Consider the following 13,525-nt stretch of genomic DNA (forward strand, 5'->3'; position numbering starts at 1 on the left):
GACTGAATGCCTTCTCTATGCTTACAAGGCTTGTCGTCTGCAGTAAAAGACTGTCACACACAAGGTATGACGAACACTTGTGTGGACGAAATTGTCAAACGAATTATGTAAAACAATTATGGAAAAAATCATCGGTCTTAACAATTTTTGAGAAAAATATTCACATGCACATGATAGGAGCCGAATTTACTGACAAAAGAGTGTAACAAATAATCATATAGTTTCAAACAAAATGATATTTCAACAACTATAAGGCAAAAAATTGCTAAATTGCATTCCCAAGCTACTCCTTTGAAAGAACATTAACCTTGGGGAGGAAAAATAACATTACAGCAGGCAAGGGCACATCTGGTGTGAATCTGATATGATTGGTTTAATGTCCGTGCAGATCTCATTGAGTGATGCAAGAACTTTATTATGGCACTTAACACCTCGAAATTGAAAGACTTTATATTTTACTCAAGCTTTCTGAGAAACGTTCCCGTGTTCAGCAGGAAAACATACCATTTAACATTTCCCCAGCATTAACTTTTACTACAGATGCATGTCCTTGTACATTGTCCATCTTCCAACTTTGAAAGAAACTTACAAAATGATATATTCAAGGGATTGCACTAGACTTAATAAGTAACATATTGGATTATGTTTCAATAAGAGAGCATTTATTTGTATTTCACTGTAGATGTTTTCATATAAACTTGAAAAACTGTCGACACAGACATATAGGAATCGTGACGACATCGTGCGTAAGCACGGGAGCCTTTTCATGGAAGATGCCGGGGAAAATTCTTACCTTGTTGGATTAATTTTTGTTGAGACAAGGTAGGAAAAACAATTTCCACTAAACAGTTAGCGTTCCATATTTCAAGTGTTTCATGCGTATATATGGTGGTGAAATTTTCTAGTGTTTCGACGGATGAACTAAATTGATTTACAGATTATCATGAAAGAAACGGCTATGTATCTTTTCCATTATATTGTATATCCTGAAGCTGATCAAATCGGACACATGGACAAAAAGCTAAGTTTCGATTCTTTGTATTTTATGATATTTCTATCATGTAATTCTGATTCTGAAACTAAAATTGAATTGTAGCTGCAAGTGGGTGGGGTGGGGCCAAAGCGGTTACCATGGTTGAAAGTACATGCGCTGATGATGGTATGTGCAAAATTTGAGATGAAATGGTAAATGTCTTCACATGGATATTGTAGGCTTTTTGCGAAAACTAATATGGCCACATAAAGGAATAAAGTCACTATATTTTGACCTTTTGTCACTAATATTGTTGTAAATTACAACTTAATGATGTCGTTAGACATGGTCGACTGTGGCGTGGACAAAGTCTGTCTTGTTTTGCTTACACAGTATATAGAAAAACCTCGGGTCGGGGGTTATCGTAACACTTATATTAACCCCAGCCTGATATAAAGGTCAAATCATAACACACCTGATTATGAACTGACACTCCGTATCAGACGTCATGCTGCATGTTTTTATCCATCCCGAAAAGATCTTAAATTGCATCCCCAAGTTACTCTTTTGAAAGAACATTAACCTTGGGGAGAAAAAATAACATTACACGTATAGTTTTACTCTACGGTGAAAAATTATAACTTAAGTCACTCACAAGTGAAGAATGATTGTTGGGTCGATATTCGAGGTTGCACTCATTCAATATGGCTACTATCCTATGAATGAGAGTAAAGACCTCCATACATTCACAGACGCTACACCAGATGGTCTTTAAACCTTCACAGTATTTTCAACCTTCTAAGAGAAAATATCAATATCAGAAGATATTAGCAAAATATGAGTCAAGCAGAACGCAGTACACAATTAGTCATATTTTGGTTTGGTTGATTGTAAGTCCTGTAAGGTAGTATGCGCCTCGAATGTGAAGACTTAAACTTTTGCTCACACTGTCATCAAAGAATATTTCAATTATTCTCTTTATAATAAAAAATACAAAATGGGGTCACAGTGCAAACTTTGGCACTAGAGAGACAATTACCAAAGATGTACCGATATTTGAAATTCAAAATGACTGCGTTGCCTGTGTAAACGGTATGGACCCAGAAAAATAAAACTTTCGATCTAAAAAATCTAAGACGGTGAAAGCTTTTTTATTCAATGGACTTCGAAGTGAACTCCAACAAGTGGCAGATCAGAAAAGAATTGGAAAAGCTTGAGAGTCAAAGGTGTCACTATATTTTGACCTTTTTGTCACTACTATTGTTGCAAATGACAAGTTACTGATGTTGTTAGACATGGTCGACTGTGGACAAATTTCATCTTGTTTTGCTTACACAGTATATAGAAAAACTTCGGGTCGTAGGTTATCACCAAAATGGTAATAGCCCCAGCCTGATATAAAGGTCAAATCATAACACACCTGATTATGAACTGCCACTCCGTATCAGACGTCATGCTGGCATTTGTAACAAATTTGTATTGTGTGACGCCGCCTTTCGCATAGATAATGACACAAGCTTTCATACGATGAAGCAATATTTGTTTCTCAGTAAAACCCACTGAATGGTACTTAGTTCATGTCTGTTAGAGGTTACAAATAAAACACAGTGCCTGCGTAAAGCATATGGCTCTAATTTTTAATATTTTTCAAGGGATTCACAAACATTATTGGCAAACTGATGGCTTTCACCTTAGTATTTAATGTATTCTTAAAATTAGAAAAAAAGTTCAAAAGATAGCAACTTTGTCTTTTTAACCACACGACCGATCGTAATTGGTTTCGCGAAATTGAAAGTAAACTTATTAGTGATGATATCCGAAACAATTCAATTCAAATGGTGCATGGGCTTTAAGAAGATTTTTAAAGGTGAAATCCGTATTTTTGCAAAAGACAATATGGCCATGAAACCACTTGACCGATCGATCCAAATGCCTTTTGCAAACTTCAAATACTCACACTAAGAATGATACAAGTAAAATTTCAAGTCAAATTGTCATTTGACTCTCAAGATGAAGATTTTTACACATTAAATTTGAATTTTTCGCAAAAACCAAACTGAATATGGCCTCCAAACAATCTGACCGGTCCAAATGCTTTTTGCAAACTTAAAGTACTCAGACTGAGAATGATACGTGTAAAATTTCAAGTCAAATCGTCCTTTCGTTCCGGAGAAAATTTTTATAGATTAAATTGCGCTTTTTTGTATTTTTGTTTTTGTTTTTGTTTTTTTCAAAATTAAATGTTCTTTGCAAACTGGAAAGTACACATACTGATGATAAGTAAAATTTCAGTTGAAATGGTGTTGGCTTTTGGGAAGTAACTTTTAAATATTATCCCTTTTCGCAAATGGCAACATGGTCGCCAAACGACGTTACCGATCTAAATGCCTTTCGCAAACTTGATAGTACTCACATTAATGATGGCACGAGTAAAATTTATGTTCAAATTGACTGTTGGTTCTTGAGAAGACAATTTTTTCTACATTAACGTGGATTCTAAGAAAATCTAATATGGCGGCCAAGGTCACAGAATTGCTCGCAAATTTCTTGGCAAATAGTAGTACAAATATTAATTGTTAAAACATTCAACACAAAAAATTCAAAGTGGTTTTGTCCTGGGGATTGGCGTCTTTCATTCTTTTTAAAAACGCCAGATGAAAAGAGGTGATCAGATTGGAAAATATTTTTCGTTTTATTTGTGATGTCATCTCAGGTAACTACGTGTTCCTTCTGTAAATTATGGAGATACGCTATACATGAAGGCTAATGGCCTGTAGTACTTAATAAAACAGATCATATCACATCGTACTTTCTAGGTCGCCATCTTTGTTTCTGCAATGCTGCTAACTGCTTGTCTGATTGACGTCCCGATGTTTGCTGCGTGAGCAAACTAAGCTGACCCAGCTTTGATTTGACATATAAATGCTTCACAGCCTCTTTGTCACACTGAGAGATACACCTGCCTTCTAATGTTAATTTTGCGGTTAAAAAATCTACATCATAAATAGAGCGTGTAGAAACGACGGCTTACACCGCTATGTAATCCCATTCAAGGAAACCCACAAATCAAAATTCAAAGCTGTTGCTGCTAAAATTTAAATCAGCATATCAAATCTTAGTTGTGTCATCCATACAAAAAATGTTCCAAATTTCAAAAGTCGGAGTTCTTTTAATTTAGAAAGTGACTCTTTCAGACGTTGGTTATGTTATAAGGAGTGTCCATCTAGTAAGGCAAGTCTGTGTGTGCTTCTTTGACATTAAAACAAGAATATAGAAAGAAAATACTGCATAAATGTACAGCAACTTTATTGCAAAAATATAAACGCAGTCAAGAGTACAATGCTGGACAGGGATTAAAGGTTATTCGATAGCATTTTGGAAGCTGATCACTTAAAAACTTATTTAATAAAAGATTGAATTAACTATAAAGAAGAGCTTAATCTGCATGTGTTTCCCTGGCAGTTTTAGCTACAACAAATTTCAGTGTGGCATTTTATTCTAAAACTGGTATCAACTGTATTATTTGTTGAGGAAGGTAGGTTTGGTATCCGAGTTCTTATTTTATTTCATAGTATACTTATGATAGATCAGTTGGAACATGTAATTCTAGAAGTCTGTGGCGTCCTCATACAGAGAATGGCTATTATGTGATAAAATGTTGTCCAGATTTGAATCACTGGTGATTTTGAAGTAACTTTACTTTTACGTTCGTTTCAAAACACTGACCAAGATTGCATGAATACGGTCCAATTTAATAATGTCATTAAAAATCCCAAAATCAAAACTATTACGACCTCTACAGCAATACAATTAATCTGTATAAATTTGTCTTTTAGTTTGTTTTGAAATTAATAACTATTGAAATGTGTCCCTTTTTAGTCCCAAAGTAGCGAAGTTTCTCGTCTTTACCGCCGCGAAAAAGGAATTTAAATAACCTCACTGTAAGAAACTGACCAAATAATGTAGACGTCCTGTATATATGTGAATATTACGAGTGAAAACCTCAAAATTTCACAAGATCCAAGATTGAAGAATAAATATTAGCAACCCAAGATACGTAAGGACCAATCGGTATGAGGCGAAATACGATGCCGTTCCCCTTGATTCCTGGTCTACAGGACAGATATTTGAACTCTCAAACTTTTACAATACTTTTCTAATCCACCACTTGTCGAGGCTCACTTTTAAGCTCTTGGAGTATCACTTAGTTTTCGAAAAGTGAAAATTGTATTTTTACCAAAATACTTAACACAGGGATGGTGACCATTTGAATGCCAGATATCAGTCAATCTTGGCCAACTTGAGTCTCTAGTGCTAAAATTTGACCATCAATTTGAAAGTGTATTATTGATTTCGAAAGAGAATGGTCGAAATATTCCTTGAGGAAAGTTTGAGCAAAAGTTTAAGTCTTTTACTATCTAGGCGCATACTACCTTAAGATTTAAGCAAGATGTTGAAAGAAGTCCAAATCTGTTCCTGCAATACACTTTTTGTACCAGTGCACTACTTTTCACAAGCGTTGGAAAGGGGAGAGGCGCAAATTTATGATGTCGAAATAACAATATTATGAATATTACAATAAATTGTTCCGAATGAGTAAAATACTAGTGTTCCTATTTTGAGAAGCCCACTTGAAGATTGGCGGAAAGAACTTCAAGGTGTCATCTCAGCAGAGTAAAGAGAACGATGAAAAATTGTTAAGCTGAATAATCACAATAATTTTGAATGTCAAGTACTAATGCAAAAAAATTAAGTTGCACGCATCACATGGGATATATGATGCCTTGCACTTGCACTTGAGTGACTATCATAAATGTGACACATTTAGTTATTTATAAGTATTGTAGAATTAAACATGGGACAAAGCTGAAATTGCTTTCTTTGTCGCAGGATCAAGCTATAGAGTCGTCGAAGTATTGTTTCAATTTACTACCTATATAAAGACACGCAATCTGGCTTGCTTTTCCGAGTGAATGTTCAGCCTGATACAACAAGGAAACCGTTTTGTGATGGATTGTATCATTGAAACTTCAGAGAAACAAAGTAGCGACAATTGCATGTGCACATTTCCGCGAAAACATCACATATATGTAGATAAATTGTGGGTACTGTCTTCAGTTGTGTGATGGAGCAGAAATGAAGTAGATCAAGTGCATCTTCGCAGACAAAATCACGTACATTCATACTTGTGAATGGATATGTCAGAGCTAAACTATGGTTTCTTGTTTGCCAGACGTCTCCTCTGCGGAAATCGACGAGGATGAACTGCTCTTGGACTTGGTGTTCGACGAGCCGGAGCCTTGGCTCGCTGGTGATCCCGTTTTCTTCGAGGGCGCCGTTTCCGACCTCGCTGACTTTGGACTGGAGTTCGCCGACGAGCCACTGGTTGGCGTCGTTGTCCCCGATGGTATGGTCTCCTCAGAGCTTGACGCCCTCAGGATCAGGGACTGTCTCACAATATCCATCCGCGGCTTGAGTGGCTCATCTGACGGTGTCAAAATAAAAGAACATATTGAAATTATTGATAAATACTGACAAGCGTTTTCCAAAAAAAGTTCAAGGATGGATATCATGCCGTTTCAAATAAACTTTTGGAGAAAATTTTGTTTTGACGACAATTGCATCATAATGGATGTAAAATGCGTATCGTTTTGCGCGCCACGTAGTTCAAATTTTTTACAGGTGTAAGTGTAATAACAGCCATTTTGATTGGCTCGTGGATCATTGTGGGCTAGTTGTTGACAAATCAAAAACACGTAAAACAGAGACTTACGTGGTCCAGACTCGTTCAAGTTCGATGGTAGGAGAGGAGCTACAAACTCACTCTCTGAATCCGAATCGGTGCTCTCTTGTTTCTGGGGAATTGATTTTGGTTCTGGTTCAGGCTCTGGTTCCGGTAAGGGCGGCAGTTCAGATCTAGAATCGGGTTCCCTATCGTCCTTGGCGACTGCTGCGCCCATCGCTGCTACGGCGGCTGGAGGAGGCGCACTCGTCAGAGCTGCGTTTCGTGCATTGGCCTTATTAACTTTGGCATACTCTACTGGAACTGCCGGCTGCTCCCCTGTAGTAGACTCTCCCTGACTTGGCGGAGGCACCGTCGTGGTTACAAAAGCGGAATCCGGTTTCTCAATCTGTTTCTCATCCTCGAGATCGTCTGCCGTTGAATAATCCGGATCTGGAATGTATCGCATTGTCGGTGGCTCCGAGCCCAGTTCATAATTTGTCGGGGAGGATGTAGCCATCATTATGGCCTCTCCTTCTTCTGCCGAAGTGGGTTCTGGGTATCTTTTCGCATTCGAGGAGACCGTAGCGGCTGACCTTGTACCTGGACCTCGACTCCTACCCTTACCGATGGGCAGCCTGTGGAATATACAGTAGTCATTGAGATGCATAAAAATATTATACATGAAATTAAAAGCGCACTTAAAATTACGTTAGCGTGATTCCGAATCTCCCCAACAATATGTTCAAGTTGGAAGAAATATGGCTTAGTTGTAGTACTTAGCCTAGGAAGGCATATTGAGTTTTACGTCCATAAATGCTCAGGTATGTCTCGGAAAGTTTCGTCACTGTTCTGGATCTAACAAACAGCTTGTATTGCCGGGTATAGGTTCCCCTGCATCTTTCCAGAAACATGTCGTCATCATACAGGGTTTGTTTCCGTTGTTCAAAGAACTAGATTAATAGTCGCGCCAGCGGCTTACTGACTACGCATGCGCTTATTCATAATATACTATGCGAGTAACCGGAAGTGTACCTTCTTTCTCAGTTGGGCGCCGCCATGTTTTTTTTTTTGAGACTCGTAAATAAACAATACGAAAACAAATTACCATGATATAACATGCCTTTTATAAAATATACCTCTTTTATTAGCCAGTAAATGTTATTATACACCTTGTCGCTGATACAAAGTATCGTGATATAGATAAACGGAGAAAAACTGTCGTGCACATGAACGGGGGCATACGCAAAGAATGCTGGGATTGAATTATAGAAAAGCGCCCCCTGTGTCAATAATTAGATTCAAAAATTGCAAGTTTTTAGACGGAACGCTATAGTTTTCAGCTTGCAAGTGGAAGGTGGGCAGTGCGGTTACCATTGCAATGATAATTATTGCATAATACGTCCCTTGTTTATCGCAATAGGCTGTTATCATTGTAAAAATTGCCAATTTTTGTCCAAAATTTTTACACGCTACAGAAAATCTATACCTGCCCTGCTGCAGCCTGTGCAGGGTTTGACGTCGTGTGTACGTGAACTGTCTTTCATCAGAGGGAAACTGGGCATAGTTGGGATATAACGTTTATGAAGTAACAATTACAGTTTATCATGAATCAATACAAATAACATTGCCAATCTTAACCCCTGGCGCGACACCAAGGGCTGAGCCCTATATTAATATTGTAGATTCCTCGTTGTCGTGCAGTGTTTTTATATATGCAGTTTCTTGCATCAGTCGACTTTTTATAAGAATTTAAACAGATTCATCTGAGGATAGTTTTCCAGAAATACGAGTATTTTGGCCTTTCTGTGTATATGCAAGTTTGTGGGAACTTTATGGAAAACGAGAAAACAAGCTGCTCACTATTTGGTTTCCAGAAAGTCAAGAACATTTTTACCAAACGCGACTACCGTGATACGGAGGTTGGCGGCCATTTTGAATTTCAAAATTCGATTCATTTTGTACACGCTGACTCGTTAAATATATTCTTCATTAAAATAACGGAATGATTGTGTTTTGTGTGAGCAAACTTTGTGCAAAACTTCGAACTCTCGCAAGTGGGGTATTTAATGGGTGGGAAACATCTCGTAGGGAGGGAGATACTGAGGATTAAGATGGGTTGTCATGATTGGAAAGTCTCCAAACAATATATTTGCTGTCGCAAAAGCGAAAGGGTTCAAATGAGCATGCTCTGCACTGTCGAACGTCCATCATTTGACCTCAAATCAACTGTATATCCTTCATAGGCCTCCTGCTAAAGATTCCTTCATTGCTCTTTCTGCTCCGTGACACACAGACATCAGTAATGAAAGTCGAGTGAATGTTAAATGAAGTAATGATAGCGCCCTCACACACCATCTACCGTTTGACATGCAGTACATACCCTTCTATTTTCTCGAAAGGACCGATGGGACCTCCTTCCATCATGAAGTAGGTGACAATAGCTGTCAAAATAACGATTTCAAAAACTAGTATAGCCAAGACAACCATGCTGACATCAATGGAGATCCTACCAGTCTGAGAGAGAGAGAGAGAGAGAGAGAGAGAGAGAGAGAGAGAGAGAGAGAGAGAGAGAGAGAGAGAGAGAGAGAGAGAGAGAGAGAGAGAGATTTTAAATTAATGACGTCACAGATGTAATATGGTAAACATTTTGAAAATTCTCAGTAGTATTATTGTCCATCACGCATTATTACAATGGTATACGTCTACCTTTTGCTTAATGTTTATGAATCGCCAGCTTTGCCATTATTGGACCTTGATTAATATGAGGTGTATCTCCAAGGTTTCCGACGGCGTTGTTCGTCTACTCTGCTCAGCACTTCGTGAGCAAATCAACTAACTTCGAAATGTAATGACAATTTTATTGTACAGAATAATCGGCAAGACTAATTCTGTCACTCTTTCATACCATTCAGAGATAATCGCGGTAGATACATACAATCACTCAGCTATGAAACATAACCTGTCATTATTTCCATAATCGCTTCTGCTCATAAAGTGGTTGACACTGCTGTTTTATTTCTTTGAACTGATATGACCTTCAACCATATCTTTAAACAGTGCATTTTGTATGGCTGTGATATATAAATAAGACATTGTCCAAATATGTACGAATTCGCAAGGTTCATTTCTACTACATAATCTTCGAACCCTATTCTCTCAATGGTATTTGACTCACATTCTACGATTTGCAATGATCTTCACACTTATTCAGCGAGTCCTGTTCTGTACTGAGCATGCTGGTGAAAATCATTTTCAATAATTTTTTTTCTCGCAACCAAGTGTCGAAATTTCAACACTGCATATCGTTCCTCGTAAGTAGTTTGCCTTCCTTGAAATCATAGCATGTGCTAAAAGGTTACAACATTAGAAGGAGCTTTCTGTGGACAGTTAACTTTGTTTTATGTAAACCTACTTGGTTTCTCTACTGTTTATGGTTCTGAATTTTTTTGTGTAGTTATATTGACGCCTTCACAGGTGAAGGCGATTACGTACTACTCACCATGGATGTACACCCAGCATCGATTCCATGTCCACAGCTAGGTGAGGTGTGTTCCTGCGTGGCGGCCACCCATCCATGCCCGCCAAGCAGCACTGCCATCACTGCAGAGACGATGCACATGGCAAAGACAGTTCTTACCTGGTAAAGGGTAGGAAATAATATTCGTTTGGCTAAAAACTTCACATATTTCAACGTCGATGCATGTAGTTGGTGTAGAGGAATTTCCTCGGCAAAACAAAGGTTTTACTCTATGTTAGTATTTAGGTTACGCTTTTATCGGCGATCAATGTGAAGGCAATCGCAGGGTTTCTAAATATATACAGATGATCGGACAAAGGTCAAGTGTAAGAGGAAATGTGTTGCAATGAGAATACAAAAATAATATTGCAATGTTTCATGCTACACTCCCTATACTGCCGCTTAAGATATTTCAATAATATGCCAAGAAATTGACCCCAGTAGCTCGGGAGGATACTGGAATTAGGAGATGCGATGTGTTTTTTTTTGTTTAAACTTTGTCGCAGTTGGCAGAGCATGCATATGCTTTCCCAGACTTTCACACCATTTTGCCAGTTGCGTCAAGTCACGTGAAAGGCATATATATAAACAGATTACTTCAAGTACAAAGTAATGAAATCTATTACTTAAGTTTCATGCATCTTGCAATCCTCAGATAGAAGTGAAATGATTACTAGCTCGACACTCTTACATATATGATTGGGACGAACCATTCGATTTGTAGGTGGTGTTAAAATTCGATAAATAATATTTGTTTTGGTGGCGACATTTTGAAACCCACTCAGAGCGTTTGTTTAAAAATGTCGCCAAGACCAAGGCCAAGGCCAAGAAGGATTCCTCACGCCAAAAACCAACTTGAACTGATCCGTTAGCTCAGTTGGTAGAGCATCCGAACTGAATTCGGGCGACGTGGGTCATTTTTACAAAGCCCTAAAATTTGCAGTGTAGAATGTGGATGTATGCTTTTCTCATTAGTTTAGCATTAAATTCACGTTACGCAGTTTAGGGAGTCAGTTACATTTCAAGCGTTTATAGTTATATAGTATATATAACAATACATCAACAAACATGTAAGTAGGGATTTTTAAGCTGACGGTTCCATTTTGATCACACATCAATGGTCAAATAGTAACCTTAAGGTGCTAACTTCCTGCACAAAGTAATGCATCGATTCGTTTTTTACAACGTCTAAATTCTATAAATACAACTGACAGACAAGGACTGGTATGCTGGCCTCCAACAGACAGAGGTCTGGTATGGTAATTTATACACTGGAAGTAAGACTGGTGTTATGCTTACCGCGCCTTTGCTCTCCTTGCATCCACGCATACAGCAGGCCAAGACACCGGTGAGGATAAACTGTAAGTGAAAATAAATCGAATTGATGTATCAACACAAACATTTGTGAGATTAGTAAACATGGCGTATGGGTCAAAGGTCGCAAAATGTCAGACGACAGCAAACTTCGTTTCATTTTCTGCTCCACAAGTAAAGAATGTCCAGTTGTAATAAAATTTTACACTGAAAAAACTTTCGTTCGAAAATATCTTAAACCCACATTTCCATTTTTGCGAACATTTTCTAATAGTTTTTCAAAATCAGCACTATTTCGAAGCTCAAAACTAAAATGCGTAGTAACCACACCGCATGGATACGTATTTGGCGTCTATGTCATTATGATTTATTTTCTAGAAATATTTAAGGTTCGTACTTGACGTCAGTGAGGGCATGCCTTTACTTCTCCTAATAAAACTCTTAAGTACAGCGGTGTCATTTTGTGCTGAAGACAGATGCATCGGCAGAATGACTGTAATTTACATATTATATAATCTTCTGTGGCTACTTGCACATCATATAGCGTAGTCTTTCACACTGCCCACGTGATATTGAAATATTATCAAATTTTGACATTCGCGTCATTTGTGTGTCACGTAAAACTCATGTTATTTGCATTCTTGTACCATAGATTGACCCTAATATGCCTCTATTCAAATTGTGATCAAATTTTCAATGGCACGTATACTCAGTCAAAGAGCTTCCCATTGCCTGCCACACCACTCTGCTGATGTCTTTCCCTACTCCGTCCGACACTTTAAGACACCTTTTTCATTTGTACGCAGAAAAAAAACAAAATTTAGATTGGATAAAACCCGACTTTGCTGTTCATATACTTACAATGGCACCAGTCCACAGTGGCGTGGCAGCTTCATATCCCCAACATTTGTATATGAAGAAAAAGGCGCCGACGATAGCCGTCAGTGTTCCCAATATAACGATTATCACCCCCAACGAGAAGGCGATACCGTAGACGAAGGACTGGATGACTTCCCTCGGCTTCGCCATCTTTTTACACAGTTCGCCTTAACTCTTAAGTGGTCTGAATATGTGCCTCGCTCACACCTACTGAGAAGCTGTGGTAAAAAACAAACAAATATGGCGGCATATGCAGTCAGTGGCCTCAGTACAAAAGGTGGCAGTCTGTAGTCCGGGTTAAAATTTGACTTGGATATTACCGTTTAACTGTGCACCCTAGTTAACTGTGCACAGCATTTATTGACAATATGATTGTGGGCGATAAATAATTTCATTGTGGTGGAAACTGCGGGGGTGTTCAAATCAATATAATCTATATGGTTCACCATTTTCGGAATATATCTATTCTAACTCGGAGGTGGGTAAAACATCTTTGATAAACTAACCCTCAATCACATGTAATTCTGCCTCCGTAAACGTATCGTGACGTAATGAGTAGTATTACGAGAGGTCGCGGGAGACGATGTGCCCCAAAACCACCGACTTTGAAAGCTCAAAACAAAATAAACTCACAGTTTTCTTTAAGCGCTATCGGATTGGCGAAATAACAATTTGTTATTCATTTCCCGTGTAAACTGCACAACAACATTCGCCTGTGATTGTCTTCGCATTATTATATTTTGACACAAATGTATTGTTCACACAGAGAAGCTATGCGGCATATATTTTCATAACTGTGCCAGCTCATTATAGCACTATCAGTCTCAATGTTTGTATTTTAATAAAAATCCCGACAGTCACTTGGATACGCGCAGCTTAACTTGCGAGTTGCTATGTATCCACGCACCAGGTATGCCCGACATTTTTACAGCAATTGAACTTTAATGTTTATGTATTCGGGTTGAGTCCTTGAACGAGGCTGCCAAGTCAAAGTAACGAATGGGTATTTTGATTTAAAAACTTTTACCAGTATTCAAGCTTCATTGGTCTTTCTTATATAAAACGCAATTACTTTGCAAGACGCTTTATATATAGCAAATGTTATTTATATGTGTCC

General features: G+C 38.1%; 1 protein-coding gene across 4 annotated transcripts in view; it reads right to left on the reverse strand.

Moving 5' to 3' along the window:
• Positions 1-4,255: 4,255 nt before the first annotated feature.
• Positions 4,256-13,525, reverse strand: part of LOC139132024 (nucleolar and coiled-body phosphoprotein 1-like) — a 60,762-nt gene continuing 51,492 nt past the window's right edge. For 2 of the 4 annotated variants that reach the window (XM_070698386.1, XM_070698396.1), the window contains exons 2-7: positions 12,391-12,626; positions 11,515-11,574; positions 10,198-10,335; positions 9,079-9,212; positions 6,747-7,333; positions 4,256-6,458 (exon numbers count right to left, since the gene is read on the reverse strand). In XM_070698386.1, the coding sequence (XP_070554487.1) occupies positions 6,181-6,458; positions 6,747-7,333; positions 9,079-9,212; positions 10,198-10,335; positions 11,515-11,574; positions 12,391-12,558 (1,365 nt within the window). In that variant the 5' untranslated portion in view covers positions 12,559-12,626 and the 3' untranslated portion in view covers positions 4,256-6,180. The remainder of the gene's footprint in view (positions 6,459-6,746; positions 7,334-9,078; positions 9,213-10,197; positions 10,336-11,514; positions 11,575-12,390; positions 12,627-13,525) is intronic. The other 2 variants (XM_070698405.1, XM_070698412.1) reach the window with 1 other exon arrangement.

This window comes from Ptychodera flava, chromosome 1 (assembly GCF_041260155.1).
Source record: "Ptychodera flava strain L36383 chromosome 1, AS_Pfla_20210202, whole genome shotgun sequence".
Classification (NCBI taxonomy): domain Eukaryota; kingdom Metazoa; phylum Hemichordata; class Enteropneusta; family Ptychoderidae; genus Ptychodera; species Ptychodera flava.